Genomic DNA, 18,648 nt, shown 5'->3' with positions numbered 1-18,648 from the left:
TAAAATAAAGGGAAAATGTCATTGTTATCTTTCTGATGGAAAATATAAAAAACGTTATCTCAATTTTTTTACACTGTTCCAGCTCAGAATCTTTGTGTGTGTTTTTGTATGAGAGAGACAGAAACAGATAGAATGAGCACAAATATTTTTTTTTAAGTTATTGATACAGTCCTGCTACTGGACTGGCTAATAAAGTTATTTAGAATTTATAGCTATAGAAAAAGATGTACTACATACTTTGTCAGATCACAGTCTTTGGAAACTAAATATGATGTACACCAGGGGTGTCAAACTCAATTTCATTGAGGGCTGCATCAGGGCTGTGGTTGACCTCGGGGGGCCAGCCAGGTGTGGCTGACTGGGTGGGCATGGCCAGCTTGATGCCATTCCCCAAACTGCTACCATGTTTCCTCTTTGCAATGGGTAGACAGGGCCGAAGCTACATTGGCCTGATGTTTCCTCTTCGCATTAGGTAGGTGGGGCCAAAGCTATGTGGGTAGACCAGGTTGAAACTATGAGGGTAGATCAGGCTGAAGCGATGCAGGATGGATTCCAGGATCCAACACTGCGGCCACATCCTGCCCACGGGCCTTGAATTTGACACCCCTAATGTACACTATTCAATGGTATCTTTCAAACTAATGACCAGCATGTGGAATAGCATCACCTAACCATCCTAGCCTTTCATTTGAAAGTTTCTCAACATTTTGTTCTCACCAACCCTTCCCAGTTATTGTTATTTCTAGCACAGTACGGAGAACCAAGGAAACTGCTATTAATATCTGTTTCTTCAGTATGCTGCAACAGTGATGCTAGGCAGATTCCTCTTCCCCATTTTAATGCTACATTTAATTTATAATAAACAATATATATAGCAGTTAGCCTGGGTAGTTTCAGGGTTTTAATTAACTTTTCCTGGTAATGTTATCTTTATTATGGATCAGTAGGAAATCTATTATTTTGTGAGGAATGACTCTTAGAGGAAAGCAGAGGTTAAGCAATGAAGGAGTAATGACAAAAAGTGACCCAGAAGTAGACTACAGTATAAGATTATTATTTGAGCTCTGCATCAATCCTAGGGAACCCCTGAGAGATAGTTTCTGAAATAATTAAATATAATTTACTTTCATTTATTTAGATAAATCTAAATTGGGGTAGGAACTGTAGGAATAAATTGTTTTGCCATCCCAAACATTTACATATGGATTTAATTTTTAAAAAGAATAAAAAGAAAATAAGTAAAAGTTTTTAACTGATATTTTAATTAAGATTTTTTATATTTTATTTATGTCCTTTGTTATTGTTCTTTACAAATAACTCAAAGTGGTGAGCATATTTAATATACCTTCCTTCTTCTATTTTCCCCCACAACAACACCTTGTAAGGTGGGTTGCATTGGTAGATTGACTGTTCCAAGGTCACCCAGCTGGCTTTCATGGTCAAGCAGGGCTTAAACTCATGGTAAATTGCTTTCTAATCTGGTGCCTTAATCACTCGATCAAACTAGCTCTTATTACCAGCACTTCTCAATTTGTCATTCACTATATATACTCATGGATAAGTTGAGATTTTAGGTATACCAACATATAGCCCCCAAATTGGTTGGGCTTCTATGTAGATGTAGATTTAAAGTACCCATATATTCCATATATACTTGCTAATAAGTCAACTCTGAAATTTTAACCAAAATATCATGAAAAATGTACCACCTGAGGTAAGCCAATTGTAAAAACAAAAACAATACAAATTTTGAGAGTTGGTTTATTTCAGACAGTGAATTTTCATGGCATTTCAGTGCATGGCTTATATGTTAACATATACTATACGACTGAATCTCAAAGAATTGTAATTTACCCTTTCCTCTCTCCTCTGGATGCCCAGCTTGCATTTCCATTTCTCTGTGATCAGAGGTTCCTGGTCCATCATGCCAGGGTCGTTTGCGGGGTGGTAGTGAGGCCATATCCATTCCTTGCAGGGAGGAGGAACGTTCTCGATTTGCAGGAGAATGTCCATCATGAGAAGAATGATCTTGACGGGGACCTGGTCATGACAAAATACAACTGAAGTGAGAAATGTAGTCCAAACAAATAATTTCATAGTGGAAATTTTTCTGTAAACTCCTTTTTGTTAAAACCAAATCAAACCTGACAGTGAGTGTGACAGAAATGCATGCCCTAAATTTCTTTCAATTAGATATGATCATTTGTTATCAACTCTTAGTTACACATGCACATACACAGTTACTTGAAAAAGAATTTGCTCCCTTTAACTTTTTATGTATGTTGGTATACTTCTGCCAACGTCATCAAAAGTTTGTGGGTCATTCAGAAATGTACGGTGAATCTAAGGGAACAATAGCACCAAGGCTTTATCCTTGTTTAACTATAATTACTGCAACCCAACATTTTTTATAATTAGTGATTGGTCTTTTGGAAAGTTATAAGGGAAAGAATAAAGTGGAATATTACATTTCTTGTCTTTATAATTCCACATAAGTGATGTCAAAAAGGATAGAATAAAATATATTGTTTGACTTTTTAAAAATAAGCTGAAGTGACGGATAGCTCTTTAGAGAAAACTGAAGCAGAACATGGAAGTGCATGGTAGAAGCTTTCTAGAATGATCTAAACAGACTGCCTAGCTTTTGGTAAGTGAAAAGAGGCAAGATATAGCATTTGTCTTTCAAATTAAGTATTCTAAGAATGCTAGTTTTTAAGTGATATGAAAACAACATTACTTCCAAGCAAGTGAAAAATAGAGCATGAGCATTAGTATTCTTTGATGCTCAAATCTAGCACAAATTTAAAATTTTCACCTGGTTCTCGGTTTCCATCCATTCGGCCTTCAAAATGAGGAAATTCATCTGGAGTGGGAAGAAGACCTTTTCGTCCTCCTACAATAACAAAAAACAGATTTTAGTATTTACAAAGTGCAAAAAGAGCTTAGAATAATATGGACCGTATTATATGTTGTTTTCAATTGAACATGAACTATACCTCTTGGGTTACCCCGACCTCTTCCCCGACCACTGTGATCTCTTCCCCTTGCATTTTCCTCTGATGAGTCAAAATTTTCTTCTGGCACAAAATCATCCGGTCCAGGAAAACTGTCTCTTCCTCTTGGTCCTCGGCCTTCATGCCTTGAGGGTGTACCTCTCCTAAAGCTTCAGCAAACGAAGTAGGAATATTGCATTATGCAGAAGTCCATGCTGTCAAGATTATGTTGAAGTGAAATTTTAATTACTTTAAAAAATCAACTTTGAAACACTGCAGTTGTTACACAGAATGACATTACTGAACTGGAAAGGCTTCTCAGCCTTTTGGCTGAAATCAAATGTAGATATTAACTATTTACTTTTGCTCTTTGACAGAAATCAGAACTTTCTGTTAAAGTCACAAAGTGACTTTGCAACAACAAATGTGTTTGATCACATGAGTTCCTATCAATTAACTAATCAAATTGAACATTCATATGTGATATAAAACTCATGAAGTACTCATTGAGTTTGAAAACTGTGGACAAAGTATAAATAATTAATCTATCCATGGTGGAAAGGGACAAACTTATGTTTAACATTCTTTTAAATCTCATTTGTGGATTTCCTTATTTCTATTTGCAGCACACAACCTAATGAAAATGGATTCAAATTTGTGAACATACAAACTCCATTTGCATTATGCTCCCTTTTCCTCTATAATTGCAGTTTTATTAGCCTCTGATATTCATTATCACAAGGAAGGCCACCGTGGTACCACACTGCCTATTAGGAAAAAGCGTTCAGTATAATGACAGATTAATAAAAAAGCAAATTACAGATAAGAATTATAGTGGGTTATCTGTTGTCAACTGAACTGCAAATTAGCAAAGTATCATTGATGTCAACTATACTTTGTTATGATATCTAAGTCAATAAAAATTGTTGTATAGAGAGAGAAGTGAATTTTTGAATACTCAGCTTTGTGAGAGTTGAGTGAATGAAAAACTAAATTGAAAAGTAGCTACAGGCCACAGGTTCCTTGTTGTATAGCTTGGGACCTCAGAACATGATTTCTGTCAACTCATATTTATTTGTTCTTTTAGAGTTGCCAACAGAAAGGGAGAATTTCTACACACACATGAACCAAACTAAAGAATTTGTGTGGTTTCCAAAGTGAAGTTCATTCCAAAATGAAGTTACAGTTCAAACATAAATCTACTCAGAGCACTGTGCAAGATCTTAGGGAGGCCACAACATCAAACAATATGTAAGAAGTATGCAGTAGCTACTAATACAAATTCCAAGTTTATATGTGTTTCTGAATCTGCCTTGTTTAATTTGTTCCTGTATGCCTAAAATAAATTGAATGAATGTTGAAAAAAATTAGGGGAGGCATAAAATATCTTGACTTCTAGAACTAGGAAGAAGATATTCCAATTGTTTCTATTTTAAAAAATATTCTACTATGTCTGCAACAGTGTAAGCATAAAGCAGTGCAACAGAGCAATAGTATAAAAGTTGCTATTTTATGTGCAAGAACTTTTTATTTCAATTAAACTCAATATTATCTAACTTAATTGTAATCCACTTATTATATCAAACAATTGAAACTGTTTCGGAGAGGGAATATGGAGAAAAAGTACAAAGAAAAGCTTCAGTTGTATCTTTTTCATTACCAAGCTGTAAACAAATGTTTCTATTTTGGTATTCAGATTTTAATAAAATATAGCTTAATTATCTGCATGAGTGGAGTTTATACTTAAGTTAATGTAAATATCTCAGTGAGCTCATTGTTTCCAACATTCTGAAGATAGGATTATGTCAGTGTTCCAAATAACAACCTCCAGGATATTTATAATAATGCTGAATTATTGGTAATGGCATTATTTTTATTTATGCATCTATAGTTAGTTCACAATCAAGAAGATACTTCAGGGAAGCATTCTTTTAAAATGATTTATTCTAAAATCTATTCATAGTTTAAATTTACATATGCCATTAACAATATAGTTTGAAGGAGAACATCTTTAGCCTGATGCCAATTTAAGTGCATGTTTTTTCCCACTATAAACTCTACAAAATTCAGCTGGTACAACTTCATCAGCAGAGAAACGGAGCAGTGTTACAGATTAAATAATTAAAGGTCTGGTTTAACTTTAAGTTAAAATAGTTCTTTGCATTCTAACCAAAGGGACTGATCTCTATTCCTAATAAATCTCTTTCCCAATTCCTTTATTTGATATCTACAGAGATAAGTACTAAGATATAAGCGCTGTAGAAAACCATTTTTACAATTTTCTTTTAATAATGATCTTATAGACACACGCATAGGAACTTTAATATGTACAACTATATAAATTAGATCATTTATTATTAGAATTAAATACTTTTCTTTAAATATGAAATGAGAAATAGTATTTGGCTTAATTTTCAATTAATAAAATTATTAGAATTCTTACTTTTCATCTCTTCTTCCTCGATATCGTGTTTCCTCTGGATCATGAGAGAATCGCTCATCTGAAGTTCTCCGTCCATCCCATGAGCCAGGAGGTCCACGGTTTGGACCCCTATCTCCTTCATTGAATTCCCTGTGATCAGGAAGGAAAGGAGGGCCTGGACCACTTCTTCTCCATTTCTCTTCTTGAGGTGGACCTCCTCTTCCCTCAAATTCACGTAAACGATGCCCAAATCGCTTGTCTGGATGAAAGTCTTCACGAAATTCATCTGTTCGATCAAAGTCATCATGGAAATCTGAATGAGGTGCCCTTCTGTCTGGCATACCCCTAGTGTCTCTACCATCATTCCATTCTTGACCACCTCGGAAGGGACCTCTATCAGGACCATGATCTGGGCCACCACTATTCTGGTCATGTCTCCTTTCTGAGAGTGGGCCAACTTGATGGTTTGGTGGACCACGCGAATCACCTTAAAAATAAATGAAAAATAGCTGAAATATTTAAAATATTTTTTCAATTCAATAAAGGTATACTTTTGCATAGTTTTATGGAAAAAAAACCCTCTCAACTGTAATAGGCTATCAGAATAACCTTGAGACAAGAGAAAGAGTTGCAGCCTAGACAATGGTCTGATAAATAAAATCTGATTCCACATCAGAAATGTAATTTGAGAAAGTGTCTCAGAATTAGGTTAGTTCTCCTTAGTTTTCAGGAATGAAAAGGGAGGGGAGGGAGGAGCAAGACATGCAGACATGCAAGATTCTGTTATCACAATCTTGCAACAGAAGAAACATTAGTATCCATGATTTTGGGTGTTTTTGGATTGCTTTGAAGGTTGAGTAGCAAGCTACTTATGATTCTGTCTGTTCCTCAAACTCTCACAAGGTAGATATATATATAGGATAAAAATAAAGATGCCTTTAGCAATTGGCTGATGAATTTGTCAATCATACGGTGTTCAAGTGGTGCTCCAGTTGTTTTTGGGCTGCATCCAAGGCACCTATTAGACTGATCTAATGCAAGCAGCTCAGTGAAGGCTATCTAGAACCATGCTCACATTTGGTCCCAATCCCTCAGGGAATCACAATTCCTAATTCCTAAACTTCTGCTATAATGCATGCTATATGACCAATTAAGCTACCTGAGTTAGAATCACACACAACATCCCTTACTGAAATAATGGGAGTGCTTTTCTTTAAACATATCCCATAGCATATTCATTTATTTCATTCTACTGTCTACCTTATTATCCTCTTATTATCATTTATTATGTCTTCTGAGATATTATAATAAAAGTGTGTTATCAGAGGCTTTCCCAGAAGATAATTTCATTCATAATCCTGCTTTTCAACTATTGCTCAGAGCTAGTTAGTTGAAACACTTAGTTAAGTATTTGCATCATTAGATTTGTTACACTTCTAGTCACAATCAAAGATATTGTATGTTATAATATCCTTGAATACACATAAGAAGCACCAATGTATTATTTTTCATGGTTTTGAAGATGGTATGAACAGTCTAGGTTATTTATTCTCTCCTACTACAAGATTTTAGAAACATGGTTTCTGATCAAACCATGTGTTTCATTACCTTTACTAGAAACAGGTCCTTGGTTGTGAGGGCCATGACGACCTGGTCCTCCATGCTGTCCCAATCCTGGTATCAATGGTGGAGGTCCAGTATTCTGCCCTTCCTGTAAGTTTAATTTAAGTAAGATGAAATGAAACAAAAAAATTAACTTTATGTATATACAGTACTGTTTTATATGGGCACCATAAGCACTACAGCCTAATTCTGTATGAGTTGGTGTAAATAAGGTCAGAAAATAGTCACAATAAAAGTAGTTATTTTTCTTGTTCTTGAATAATGCAACAAGGTAATATGCTTCTCAAGTAGTGTATTCTCTTAGAGCTGGCCTGTATAAGACGCCTTGTGCAGCACATCAGCACTTTTTGAAAAAGTCAATAAATTAACATACACACACACAAAGATCACTGCCAAGGATCACCAATAGACACCTTGCCAGCTCCACTAACCACCAAACAGCTGATTGGTGTGCCAGGTATTTATTTGCAGCCTGTGATGGTTTTAAATTTATCAATTGTGTCCCTTTCCCCTCCACAGGTTGTACAGACATGTCCTAGTAATAAAGCGGGAGACTTGGGAAAAGAATAAGGTTAACAAATCCTAAAATGTATTTAATAAATTTAACCTAATATCAGAGACATCTATAAGTACAGGTACAGGTAGTCCTTGACTTATGACCACAATGGAGCTCAAAATTTCTTTGCTAAACAAGACAGTTGTTAAGTGAATTTTTCCCCTGTTATGATCTTTCTTACCACAGTTGTTATAGTGAATCTGGCTTCTCCATTGATTTTGCTTGTCAGAAGGTCACAAAAGGTGATCACGTGACCCTGGAGCAAAGCAACCGTCATATATATGAGTCAGTTGCTAGTGTCTGAATTTTGATCATATGACCACGGAGATGTGAAATGATCGTAAGTGTAAACAATGGTCATAAGTCACTTTTTTCAGTGCTATTGTAACTTTGAACACTAAAGAAACTGTTGTAAGTTAAGTACATGTAATGTTAGAAAGGATTTACTTCATAGAAAGAATAGTGGAAGCTTAGAACCAATTTTCAGTGGAGGTAATGCACCAATCATCAATAACTGAGTTTAAACATGCTTGGGATCAACAGATATCCATCATTCGATAAAAATAATAAGAATAAATAAATAAATATACAGAAAACAAATAAATTCAAAGTGCAGACTCGATGGACCACTAGGTCTTTTTCTGCAATCAGTTTTCAATATTTGCTTTTATACTGTATATCAGGTATCTCCAACCTTGGCAACTTTAAGACTTGTGGACTTCAACTCCCAGAATTCCTCAGCCAGCAAAGCTGAGGAATTCTGGGAGCTGAAGTCCACAAGTCTTAAAGTTGCCAAGGTTGGAGACCCCTGCTGTATACAACACAAAAATGCCAGCTCCTATATCATTTTCAAACTACTGAAGCTTTTAATGCACTGCTTTACAAACAACATGCTAATATAAGGAGTCCTTCTTCAGCTACCATTTGTTCAGTGACTCTCTGAAGCAGTGGTGGGATTCAAGTTTTTTTTCCTATTCGTTCTGTGGGCATGGCTTGGTGGGCGTGGCAGGGGAAGGATATTGTAAAATCTCCAGTCAGAAGTGGTATTGCCGGTTTTCCAAATTACTCAAAATTTCCGCTACCGGTTCTGGTCAGAACCTGCTGAATACCACCTCTGCTCTGAAGTTACAACAGTGTTAAACAAGGACACTTAGAGCTGTTCCTTGTAACTTCAGCCAACACAGTATCCCCATGGGCTTGTGGTTGCAGTTTGAGCACTTGGCAATTGGCTTGCAATTACAATTTTTGCATTGTTTCATGGTCACATGATTGACATTTCTTTCACTGCCAGCCTCTAATAAGCCAAGTTAAAGGGGAAGCCATCAGAAAGTAACAAATCATGATCTCATTTCACCGTGCTGCAACCAGGCTGGATTCAACTAATGAGGGCAAATGGAACTGCTGCAATTGCTATCATGTGACATTGCATTTTACAATTGCATCGCTTAGCAACAACGTTGCTAGTCCCAATTAGCATCATTAAGTGAGGACTACCAGTATTGAAGAAGTTTAAAAATGTACTAATAATTCACTTGGACATAGATAAATTAAAACAATTACTACTAAAATATTAGAAAACTCTTGAAGAACAGGGATTTGGCTTTTCCTAACCTTTGGATGTTCAACTCTCTTTCTTATTGCTTAGAACAACAAATTGTATTGTCATAGTGAGTTAGACAAAATATTATTTGGAATTACCTTAGCAATGTGATTTTACATAGCCCTGAATAGAATTTTTACAAGTCCATGATAAAAATCCACATTCTGAGCTCTGTCCCTTAATTTCCAGTTAATTTTGCTAGTGCTGAAGTTACAATAGTATTAATACACTGTTTGCAACTGGACCTGGTGACCCAATTACTGCTTTCTCAGATAACTGTTACTTTATAACATAAATTTATTATTGAATTGACATAATTTTCTTCCTGCCAAAATTATAATGCAAGAAAAACTACCTCTCCCAGACATACCTGACCAAATGGGGCTCGAGGACCATCACCAAGTAAAGGAGTTTTCTGCTGCTGGAAAGGTGGAGGACCCTGGGAAGGATGGCCCCCCCTTGAAGGATTCTGTTGTCCTTGAGGCCCAGGTGGCCCTTGCATATTTCCTTGAGGTGCTACCATATTAGCTTGTGGAGGTCCTTGTTGTCCTTGTGTACCTGGTGGCCCACGCAATTCCTGTGGAGGTCCCATCATTGAACCCTGAGGTGGAGGACCTCTGAGCTCTTGGGGGCCATGCCCCAACAAACCATGAGGTCCTCTAATTTCTTGTGGTGGATGACCCATCATCATTCCTTGGGGACCAGGACCCTGGGTCTCTCGTCCTGGAGGTCCTTGCATGCCTCTTGGATTAAGTCCCATCAAAGGTCCTTGGGATACAGGACCCTGCATCCCTTGAGCTCCCTGTACTCCATGGGGCCCTTGTATCCCCCTTGGGCCAGGTGGCCCCTGACCACCAGGTGGCCCCTGAGGACCTAAATGGCCTTGTGGTGCAGGTGGAACTTGTTGACCTAAGTGACCTTGAGGCCCAGGTGGTCCTTGTGGGCCTAAGTGACCCTGAAGTCCAGTATTAACTGGTGGACCTGGTGGGCCCATGGGCCCATGAGGACCAGGATGCCTCTGCATTCCTTGATGTCCATGAAGTTCTTGAGGTCTTGGAAGTCCTTGTGGAGGTCCTTGAGGACCAACGAACCCTTGTGGTCCACCACCTCCTTGGTGTAAAGGAAGACCTTGAGGTCCCATTTGTCCTTGAGGTCCTGGAGGCCTGAACTGTCCCTGTGGTCCTGGTGGTCCAATCTGAGGCATATTCATTGGCATCTGCTGAGGTGGATGGGCTTGCTGAAATCCTTGCGGCACCTGAGACATTGGACCTTGTCCTGGAAAATGCTGGGGTCCATGAACAGGTCCTCCTGGAGGAGGTTGCTGTTGACTCTGTTCTGCTTGTTTCTGTGCAAGTCTCTCAATCTTCAATTGCTGTGGAAAAAAGCAATCTAATTACACATATCCCTAAAATTGTTAGGAACAAATGGAAACCGATATTTCTAGCTGAAGTTTTTATTTTTAATTATTGCTTCAACTGGAACAAATAAAAAAAACTGACTGGCAAGAGATTGCAAAATGTGACTGAACATTACAATGTTATAGCATCACAAAAAGGAGTTGCCAGGAGCAGCATTGATTTATACACACAATAAAGGAACACTACCCATCTATTAAATATTAATGGCTTAGTACTCTATTTTTCTTCCAAAGCCTATATTTCTGGACACTTTCTCATTCAATCGATTCAAAATAATAGCAATTGTTTTCTTTAGTTCAAATGTTACATATATTATATCTCCAAAGAAAACACAGTATGTCCTAGAAGCATCCTTACTGCTGTTTTCCCATTTCTCCATTTCTTTAATGTGATATAGATGTTTTGAAGAATGTTAATGACTGATTTTACTTTATTCTACATACCTCAAGAAGCTGTGGATTAGTGTACTGAAGCGCTGCCATTTCTTGCTCTATCTCTGCTTGTGTCTTCTTTTTCTCCTCTAATTTAAGTTCTTCCTTTCGATCATTCAGAGGCTCAGCTGGTGAAGGGATTGGAACTTTATTCTGCATCCAAGCCTAAATAAAATAATTAAAGCTTTGGGTATACTAATACTGATATCATTTACTCTACTGAGATTAATAAATTAGTTATGTATTACTGAATGCTGAATAAAATAACAAGACAATAAATATTACAGCCTTCTGGTGATTTGGGGATTCTTCAATTAAAAAAGAGAGTGAAAGATCAGTAAATCTTTACAAATCTTATCATGCAATACTTCCCCTGTTTTATTTTCTAGCAGCAAAGGCTGTACTTGCTACAGATATTGTATCGGGGTCTTTAAAATTGGAACCATGCTAAGAATGATGATGGATGAAGGAACAAAACTTTGGCAAAATCCAAATTATGTCAACCCTAAGTTACAGGAAGAATGTAGATTCTTACAGTTTAAAACCATCATTTCTCTCAAACTCTTTTTTTGAAATTGTAATTACAATGATAAGATATGAAGATCCCTAGGCCTTGAGATAATGGGGTATGGATTAAAGCATTGGACTTTGGTCAGGGAGACCCAGCTTCAAGCCCTGAGAGTTCTCTTGCCTTTGTGATTAAAATTAAAATGAAGCCCCCTCCATGTATACTGACTGTCTCATCTGTCAAGGGAAAAGGCAGGATGTAGATGCAATTATTAATAAAAAATATTTGAGATTTATCAAATATCTGCATGCCATATATTCTGTATGTTCTAAAAACTTTGTACATATAAAATACTTCAGAATGCAATCAAGTTTTTTGAAATACACAAGGCAGAAAAATTGAAATAAGTTTCAGAATCTAAATCCACTGCATTATTTTGTCCATATAAGAACAGTGAGTCTAAAGGCCTAATGACAATTGATCTAAATTAGTAATATTGCATATTAAGTACAGATGTTCAATTTAGCTGTATCTTTTATATTATCAAAATTCATTCATTAGTATGCACCTGTCCTTTACATTCTAATAGGTACTGGCATGTGAAATAATTATTAGACACCAATGTGACAAAGTAGTAAACTCATTTCAATCAAAATATTTAAGGTATACCAACCTGTTGAAACTGGGCAGGGATTGGCTTTGCATAGGGAACTTTTTTTTGTGGTACTTTCTTTTGGTCCTTTTGCATTACCTCTTCCATACCCCAGTCCAATCCTGGGATAGTCATTTCAATTTCACCTGTCTCATCTTTCCCTTCAAAAATAGGTTGAAACAGTCAATTCTGTAGTTTTATATTTCACATTTTTCCACCCAAATAAGATGGCAAAGCAAAAAGAAACCATTTTCCCAGTTCCTATTATTCAGAAAAAAATCATTTTCAGATGTAGCATTACAATGTAATCCATGTTTATACAGCAGTAATATTTCACTATGTTTAAGTAATAGATTTCCAAAAATGTATTATTTCTGCATGCTTTCTTTCTCACCCATCTGTTCTTGTTCCATGGCTAGTTTCAATTGTTCAGGAATTCCCATCCCTGGAATCACTGCAAGGCTATTGGGTTCTAGGTCATCTAGAAAGAAAAAAATACAATTATCAAATGAAGCATGTTTGCCTTGGAACATGTTGAAATTATTCATTTCCTATAACATTAGTATCAATTTAGATCATGAGAGAGAGAGAGAGAGAGAGACTGAAGAAAATGCACATTTCATGTTATCTAACAAGAATGGAATAAATAATGTGTTTGTGAGCGTGCATACTCCCTTCTGAATTTGAATTGCCATGTAGCCCTTACAAATCTTATATATGTATGCGTGCCATCTTTTCTTTGGGAGCTCACGGTATCACATGGGTCTTCCTTCATCTTCCCTCCATAACAACAACCTAGTAATGTTGACTGGACTGAAATTAAGTGGTGCCAAATCACCCAGTGATTCTTTCAAATCAAGTAGAGACCTAAATATGAATAAGTTTTTGTAATCCAAATTCAAATTCTACTTTAAATCATTATAATATGCTGTATAGACCAAAAATAACTACCATATTCTACTCCATCTTCTGACATTCCTGGAAGTAAGTTCAAGTTATATCGGTCTCGCATTTTATCTCCAGGTCGATTCCGGGTCCAGAATTTGCTGTCAAAATAAAACTACATGGTAATATGTTCTCTTTTGTCTGTTATGAGAATTGAATCTATCTCCCTCCTACGTCAGGTAATTTTCTGACATCAGATAAGTCATTGCTATCCTTCAGGGGAAAAGACAAGAAGCACACCAATGGGAATGGAACTAGTTTGTACATTTTTCTACTCTGCAACTTCAGATGACTTATGGAATTGGATGGTCACTTACTTGTACACAGAGCTGATGGAAAATATCTATTTTGTAGGAATAATAGTATTTATTCAACTTAAAAATGGTGGAAATTTGTTCACCATACTATATGTTTCTTAGATGATATTTATGCCATCTCATATAAAATACTTTTCTTTAGATATCAAAATATACATTTATTAAAATGTGTATATACTATAGTTAGGTATGAATAATACCAGAGAAATGAAAAACAGATGTTGGTTATTTAACTAAATTTAAACATAAGCAAATAAGATTCTTCAATAAATATGATATTAAAAATGTGGATCTGCATTACTGTTTTTGAGAGTGTTGTGAGAAACTGCTGTTTCCTTGTTTTATTAATCTGGTAAGAAGGGGCCCAGAGATTACTATAATGTAGATGACAATATTTTTTTCAAATCTAAAAATCTTTTATTTCCAATTATAGTTGAAATATAAACTGTCATAATTAGATATTTGCAGCTAATTACAGTAGGTGTATACCTGGAATTATTTCTACTAAAATTAATAAAAAATTATTCCAAACTTATATGTGAAACTTTTCTCTTGGACTCCATCATTCAAATTGAATTATATATTTTTTTCTAAGTGCCATTTTTATTTTTCACTAACCTTATAAAATTAAATGTGCCTTATTTTATCTCTTATTAAAGAGAGAATAATGATGATGATGATGTTTGTTAATTAAGAGAAATGTTCCTGTAATCAAAAGAGTGCCAAGCTGTACTCAAAATACCTGGTGTGATCATTTGATCCTGAACACAGAATGTGTCCTAGAGGATGCCATGCCAAGCTCCAAATCATTCCTTCATGGGCTATTTCCATACCACCCACTTCCTTTTCAACCCTGAAACATATAAAAAGCAGTAGTTAAATAAATAAATAAAACATTTTGGAACAAGCCTCCAAATGAATTTTCTATAAAACTTCTTAAGGTCTATAATCTTGGTCAATGAATGTTTTTTTTTCTGTTGAATACGAACACTTGTTGCAGATTTAAAATAAACTTGAAAAGTAATTCAATTATGAGTTCTGTTTTTTTTAATTTTCCAGTTTTTACCGAATCTTTACATATAATTGATATTCTTTCCATGTATGCCAAGGTTAAATAGAAATATTTACAAGAAAAATTAATTTAAGACATGATGACACCAAAAACCAAGTAAACTATCTTAGATTTTTAGAATAATTAGGAAATAAAGTTTGAAGCTTGAAAAAGTTACATTAAAATATGCTGAATGTCTATTGCAATTTCACATCTGAATGAGATACTCACCCAACATGCCAGAACAGCAAAGAACCATCAGATCCTCCACTAGCAAAAAGACCTTCATGAACAGGATGCCAAGCCACAGCTATATTACCGGTTAAAAAAAACAACAACAGATTTTTTTGTACTTTCTGCTTTCTAATACAGTGCTAGATCAGAAATGACAGCATCTATCTTGACATTTGATGCCCAACATGGAGAATAGGGATCAGCATGTGGGAAGGACAGGGAAAGTTAATGATTAGCAATGAGCATAATCAGTGGTGGGATTCAAATAATTTAACAACCGTTTCTCTGCCCTAATGACTTCTTCCAACACAGTTCGCCAAACTGCTCAGAAAATTAACATCCAGTTCTCCTAAAGTGGTGCAAACTGGCTGAATCCCACCACTGAGCACAATGGAAGTATAGAGCAATATCACAGAATGCCTTGGAGTTTAAGTGTTCTATGTTCTTTTATTCAAAGGTAAGTGAACTGATTCAAAACTGTAGCATCAATTACATTTCACAACAAATATACCTGCACAAACACACAAACAAATTAGAATTACAATTGCATCTGTTTGATCATTTAGAATGGGCTTAAGCAAAAAACAACCAACAGAAAAGTAACTATAACCTGTGGCTTCCTTTTTATGACCTCTGAAGACCTGTAGTTCTTCTTTCAGATTTCTGATATCAAAAAGTTTGCAAAGATGATCACGAGACGCTGTAAGCAGCCAATTGCCATTGAGATTCAGCTTGACCTCCATCACAGTGTTTTTATGAGCATGTCTGGAAGAAATTGCATTAATAACAGTACAGATTATAATAATATGGTAACAATTACACAAAACTGACAGACTCTCAAAATGTAATTACTGTTTCACTTAGAATTTAACATTAAATTCAAACAGCTCAAGTCTTTATTTTACTAGAAGTCAGAATTGCTAATCTCATAATAGAAAAGGAATGAGTAGAAACTCATTTTAACTTCCTTTTCAAGATAAAATTCCTAACAAGTATAAGCAGTAAGCTGATGAAAAACCCAAATATAAATGCTTCCATAAAACATTGTGATTTATTGAAATAATAGCTGTCATTATTTTTTAATAGATTATTGATTCAAGCATTCTTGGCATACTCTTTCCACGCCACCATAAACGAACACAGAGGTTAAGAAGCATTAATAGGTTCCAAAGGGGCTTTTGCACTCCCCCCTCCCTTTTTTTTTTATTTTACAAAAATAGGTCTAGAAGGGACAGGATTATGTTGGGACCATAGTGCTTGGGAAATAGGGATTAATCTCTCTCTATATATATTTGCTAAACCCATCCTTAGCAAAATTTTCAAGTGTATTTTCTATAAATATCATCTAGTAAGTGGATGGGAAATAGAATATTGAGAAAATGGCATGGACAAAAAAATTAACTTCCTTGTAGTACTTTTGTCCCAATGTAATCCTATCATTCCCTTTTACGGAGATGGGAGTTCAGATCATAGACTTTCAATGTCTTACTTTCCACTATCTGTTATAAAGTTAGTCTACATTAAAAATCAGACGGTAAGAGGCAAAGACTGCATTAATAGTTCAGCAATATTATATTAGGTATTTACTGAAGGCACGATCAAGAGGGACATTAAACATTATGACTGCACTGTACCCCACCTTTTTTCCAAAGAATTTGCAGAAGTATACATGGTTAAGAGCACAAAAATAATTAGAAAACAACTACACTTACAGTGTAGCCAGGCTTTGACCAGTCTTTGGATCCCAGAATTTGATTGGCTGCTGGCTATCTTTACTTCCAGAAACCACCAACCCCTTTGTTGGATGCCAGTCAACGCATTTGACATCAGCACCATGACCTTTTAGCAGTGCAAAAACAATTAGTTAGTTAAATGTCTCACACAGCAACAACAGGAGTTAAAATCTAACCAAATTAAGAATTAGAAAATTTCTCTGAAAAAGCTCTACTGGTCTTTTAATAAGCTTTAAACAAGTTTGTACATTTTCAAATTACATAAAACTTATTTATTTCCCAACTAACATTTGTCCTTATTAAAATATAATAAACAAGTAATAAATAATGTAAATATGTTCAAAATTTAGGGAACCACTGTAACATATTATTCTTTTTCTAATCATTCTAATCAAATGATGTAATGTAGTATGAGTTGAGTTTATAAAATTATTTTTAAACTTCTTTTAATCCAAATATTTTATAATATTATATTGGTCTCCGATAATGTAGGGATTAATGAATATAAGATCAATGTAGGGTTGAATGAATGTAGCTGTTATTTTATATACTGTATTACTAAATACTAAAAATCCTAACTGTACAGCACATCCAAAATCACTGAAAGAGCTCAATAAAAACCCACTACATCTGATCAACTGCTTTCCCATTACTGCTGAACGAGGATGTATAGTTGCACACAAAACTGAACAGAGGCTAATATTTTCTATCAGTACTTCATGATTCATTTGGAAGTATATTTTGGATTGTTGTTTTGCTTAAATCCAACTTTTTTTCCAGCTTAATTTTTTTCACTGAGAAAAAGGTTAAAGGAAAAAAATGTACTTCAGTACTGCGGAAGCAAAGAAAGTTGACAAGGATAATTTTTCAGTTTTTAATCATTTGTCTTTTATATGGTTTTATCACTTGTATCCATAAATCTTCCAGAAAGTTACCTATGGTAAGGTGGGTGGACAATAAATGTTATTGATTGATTGATTGATAAATAAATAAATAAAATAGTGAAATAGGCAGTATCTAAATTTGATAAATAAATAAATACCAAAGAGATATGGGGAATAGTGCTGGGATGAATTCATTCATTCTGAACTACGTTCTTATTTCTGTGGTTTACTCCTTCCTTCTTTTTTTCTGAGCTCTGCATTACATTGCATACCCCGAGAGGGGACAGAATGATGGGAGCATAGGCCTGCATAGAATGAAATACCTTGGGAATGTTAGTGATTGCAGGAGTATAGGACTCCTGCATGTTGTTATGTGGAAGGTGAAAAACCTAATTAAGAATCTTTTCATATTAAAAACAAAAAATAAGCAATGCTATTCATTAATTTGTTAATCTTCATATTGGCAATTGAATGCAATAAAATAGTAGCCTAGCAAAATATAAGATGTTTTCAGGATAGGCAACTGTCAAACTAATTGGTCATAACCATATTTTCTTAATTTATTTTAAACAGATTCCAATAACTATTTCAAATCTGTCCATTCACTAAGCATAGACTTAAAAATATTTAAGTAGGTCAAAATTCTTTGGATACTTAGAAGAGAATCCCTTTGATTCCAGTGGGGATTATTCCCAAATAAAGTAGTACTGAATTGTAATTTAAGGCTACATCTTGAGCTTTTGAGAATTTTTATTCAGTATATTTCAAAAAGAAGTGAAATATAAAAACAGATTAGTAGAATTAAATGTTGTAACTGTTCAGCTGAAATATGTTTGTACTTGGAAGCATTGAAATATATGTGTTTTGTGCAGAATATAAACATTTATGTTGTAACACTATCTATAAAAAGGTGCTCATCAAACTTATAGTATAGTTTTTTTCCTCTAAAAATACAATTGTGTAAAAACAAAACATGCTCATTTATATGTATCAGATGATAACTATGATATATTAGTCACTGCAAGACAAGAACATCCAGCTGTTACTGAGTCCAGAATGGAAATGAAAGGTCAATACTGCATACACACACACACACAAAATTGGTGTATAAGGAATGTTAGAAACAAGGCAAACTTAGTTCTTGTTACTGAGCTCTTGTTACTAAGTGATGTGGTCACCTAAAAGGAACTATGGAGAAACATCAAGGATGAAATACTATTCAGATCCTTGAACTGATGTCTATTTCTATGTTGAGAACCAGTCTGATTTTTGGTCAAGGCA

At 35.1% G+C, this 18,648-nt stretch overlaps 1 protein-coding gene across 5 annotated transcripts in view; it reads right to left on the bottom strand.

Annotated features, from left to right (window-relative positions):
* WDR33 (WD repeat domain 33) overlaps positions 1–18,648 on the bottom strand; it is a 65,559-nt gene that overhangs the window by 625 nt on the left and 46,286 nt on the right. For 3 of the 5 annotated variants that reach the window (XM_087933000.1, XM_026701288.2, XM_026701291.2), the window contains exons 8-21: positions 16,463–16,589; positions 15,361–15,515; positions 14,748–14,826; positions 14,208–14,318; positions 13,155–13,249; positions 12,598–12,684; positions 12,225–12,364; positions 11,056–11,208; positions 9,565–10,566; positions 7,024–7,126; positions 5,437–5,902; positions 2,997–3,163; positions 2,816–2,893; positions 1,855–2,040 (exon numbers count right to left, since the gene is read on the bottom strand). In XM_087933000.1, coding sequence (XP_087789126.1) covers positions 1,855–2,040; positions 2,816–2,893; positions 2,997–3,163; positions 5,437–5,902; positions 7,024–7,126; positions 9,565–10,566; positions 11,056–11,208; positions 12,225–12,364; positions 12,598–12,684; positions 13,155–13,249; positions 14,208–14,318; positions 14,748–14,826; positions 15,361–15,515; positions 16,463–16,589 — 2,949 coding nt within the window. The remainder of the gene's footprint in view (positions 1–1,854; positions 2,041–2,815; positions 2,894–2,996; positions 3,164–5,436; positions 5,903–7,023; positions 7,127–9,564; positions 10,567–11,055; positions 11,209–12,224; positions 12,365–12,597; positions 12,685–13,154; positions 13,250–14,207; positions 14,319–14,747; positions 14,827–15,360; positions 15,516–16,462; positions 16,590–18,648) is intronic. The other 2 variants (XM_087933001.1, XM_087933002.1) reach the window with 1 other exon arrangement.

The sequence above is a fragment of the Pseudonaja textilis genome, chromosome 4 (assembly GCF_049901715.1).
Source record: "Pseudonaja textilis isolate UNSWEBS1 chromosome 4, rPseTex1.2, whole genome shotgun sequence".
Lineage (NCBI taxonomy): Eukaryota > Metazoa > Chordata > Lepidosauria > Squamata > Elapidae > Pseudonaja > Pseudonaja textilis.
This window is presented reverse-complemented; position numbering and strand designations above follow the sequence as displayed.